The sequence below is a fragment of the Spea bombifrons genome, chromosome 1 (genome assembly GCF_027358695.1).
Source record: "Spea bombifrons isolate aSpeBom1 chromosome 1, aSpeBom1.2.pri, whole genome shotgun sequence".
NCBI lineage: Eukaryota > Metazoa > Chordata > Amphibia > Anura > Pelobatidae > Spea > Spea bombifrons.
In genome coordinates, this window is record NC_071087.1 from 149,476,264 (window position 1) to 149,478,435 (window position 2,172).

Below are 2,172 nucleotides of genomic sequence, written 5' to 3' on the forward strand. Positions count from 1 at the left end.
CCTTGCTCGCAATTGGAGTTTCAATCCCAAAGGTGTTCAATAGGGTTAACACCCAGCCTCTGTGCTGGCCAGTCAAACCGTTTCTTTATGGAGCTTGGTTGCAGCATCAACATCACCCTTCACTGGAACTAAGCGGCCCCAACCCTGAAAAACAGCCCCAGACCATTATCCCTCTTTGACCGAACTTTATGGTAGGCACTATGGATTCCGATAGGTAGAGTTCTCCTGGCATCCACTAAACACAGATTCGTCCATCAGACACCCACATAGTGTAGTGTAACTCATCGCTCCAGAGAACACGCTTCCACTGCTCCAGAGTCCAGTGGCGGTGTGCTTTACACCACTCCAGCCGACGCTTGGCATTGTGCATAGTGATCTACGGCTTGTGTGCACCACCTCAAGGGGCATTTGCATATTTGTATAATCCAATACTGCATGCAAGGAACCTAGACTAATAAAGCCAACTCCAAGAGCCATCATTTTAAAATAAAAGCAAAAAACTTGGCAGTTCTGCCATTTGTTACCTCTGAAGATGAATCACATAAAAAGCTGATCACTCATTATTGTAGATAATTGCTTATCATGGGCGAATTTCAACAGCCAAAATCCCATCATGACAGAAGACAGCAAACAAGTCCTTCGTCCGAATTCCAGTGGGTAACTTGTATGACCTTGTAAAACTTCTTGAGATGAACCCATGTTCGTCCATTCTCCGTCCATGCTCTCCTTTGATTATGAGCCATCCTTCAAAGATCTGAATTATTATGTCTTCTGGCCGGAATTGGACCACATCCAGCAAAATCTTAAATTCGTCTCGCACTTTTGCTTTGTTTTCTGGTTCTGTAGCAGGCTTTTCAGAGCACGGTGGGCCTGGAAGTGCATATAGAGAATGATCCAGAACGCAATCATCCAGGTCTCTAGTCGCAAACGCCTCCTGATAACGTACAGGACTTTCCACCCAGAGCCGAATTCCCACTCCTTCCATGTTGTGAAGCTCGGAGGTCTGTGTTTGTTCTGGTCTCTGTGAAATTAAAAATAAACTGGCTTTAGCTCTTTGGCCGGATTATATACTGTTGCACGCTGCTATATTTGTCCTGGCTAATCCCTTGTCTTGTTCAGCTCTGTTACTTTCCCATTTGGATCAGGATTGATAACATTTAGAAAACAAATAGAATTTTGTTATTATTATTTTAACGAAGGGCTGCTTTAATATTGAGATAAAGCATTAGGTTGATTGTGGTTCTGACCTTTGGATGTTTTCCCCTATACCAGTGATTTTATCATACTCAAACAATTCTGTTATCAGTTTTTCAATGTGCCAATTTAAACTTTTATTTGTCTGGGTTTCGCTGGCATTATGTCATAGTTCTCCGCTCTGGAGCGTGTTTGACCTTTATACTGGCAGATAAAGTTTCCATTCAGTCATCCACCACTGGCTTGGAGCCGTGCACACCCAGTAGCGTAGTGTAAAATACAATAAGAATTAAAGTAATTGTGTCAAAAAATCAGTACATTATTACATTATGTGTATGTATTATTAAAATATGAAAATTATATTATTTGCTTATTTGGTGGAAGCACATAATAACATAGAATTTGATGGCAGATAAGAACCATTCTGCCCATCTAGTCTGCTGAGTTTCCTGGCACTTTAATCAGTTCTTGGTCTTTTCTTAGATAATCATATGGCTGCCCTATGCATGTTTAAATTCTTTTACTCTATTAACCTCGAACACTTCTGCTGTTAAACAAATATATCACCCCCTGAGTGTCCTTACATTACATCTAAGCCTCTGACCCTCTAGTTTCAGATTATGGCCTCTTGTAACATTTCCTCTTTTTGACATAAACGTCTCTCCTGTACTTTGTTAAATCATTTTATATATACTTAAACATTTCTATCACACCCCCCCCTCTCCTCTCTGCCCAGCTTTCATATATTTAAATATATCACTGTACTTCCATCTATGGCGAGGCTCTAATTCTTCTATAACATATTTACATACCACATGATTCTGTTTCTGCCCACACGCTCCTGGTATGACATCCAGTTACCAGCCCCTCTAATTCTAGCACCCTCTCACTTCCCCAAACTTTCCATTTACAGTTCTATGCACTAAATAAACTAGTTAATAAAAAAAAACATGTATGTATGTATTTAAAAGTCATATT

The 2,172-nt window shown here is 40.3% G+C and overlaps 1 protein-coding gene across 1 annotated transcript; it reads right to left on the reverse strand.

The window, feature by feature from the left end:
- Positions 1-580: 580 nt before the first annotated feature.
- HSPB3 (heat shock protein family B (small) member 3) lies at positions 581-985 on the reverse strand. Its single transcript, XM_053454503.1, has one exon. It carries the CDS (start codon positions 983-985, stop codon positions 581-583), a length of 405 nt encoding a protein of 134 aa, XP_053310478.1.
- Between the last annotated feature and the right edge of the window lie 1,187 nt (positions 986-2,172).

Excerpts from the sequence above, each read along its gene's own strand:
- HSPB3 (XM_053454503.1), bottom strand. The coding sequence starts at position 985 with ATGGAAGGAGTGGGAATTCGGCTCTGGGTGGAAAGTCCTGTACGTTAT.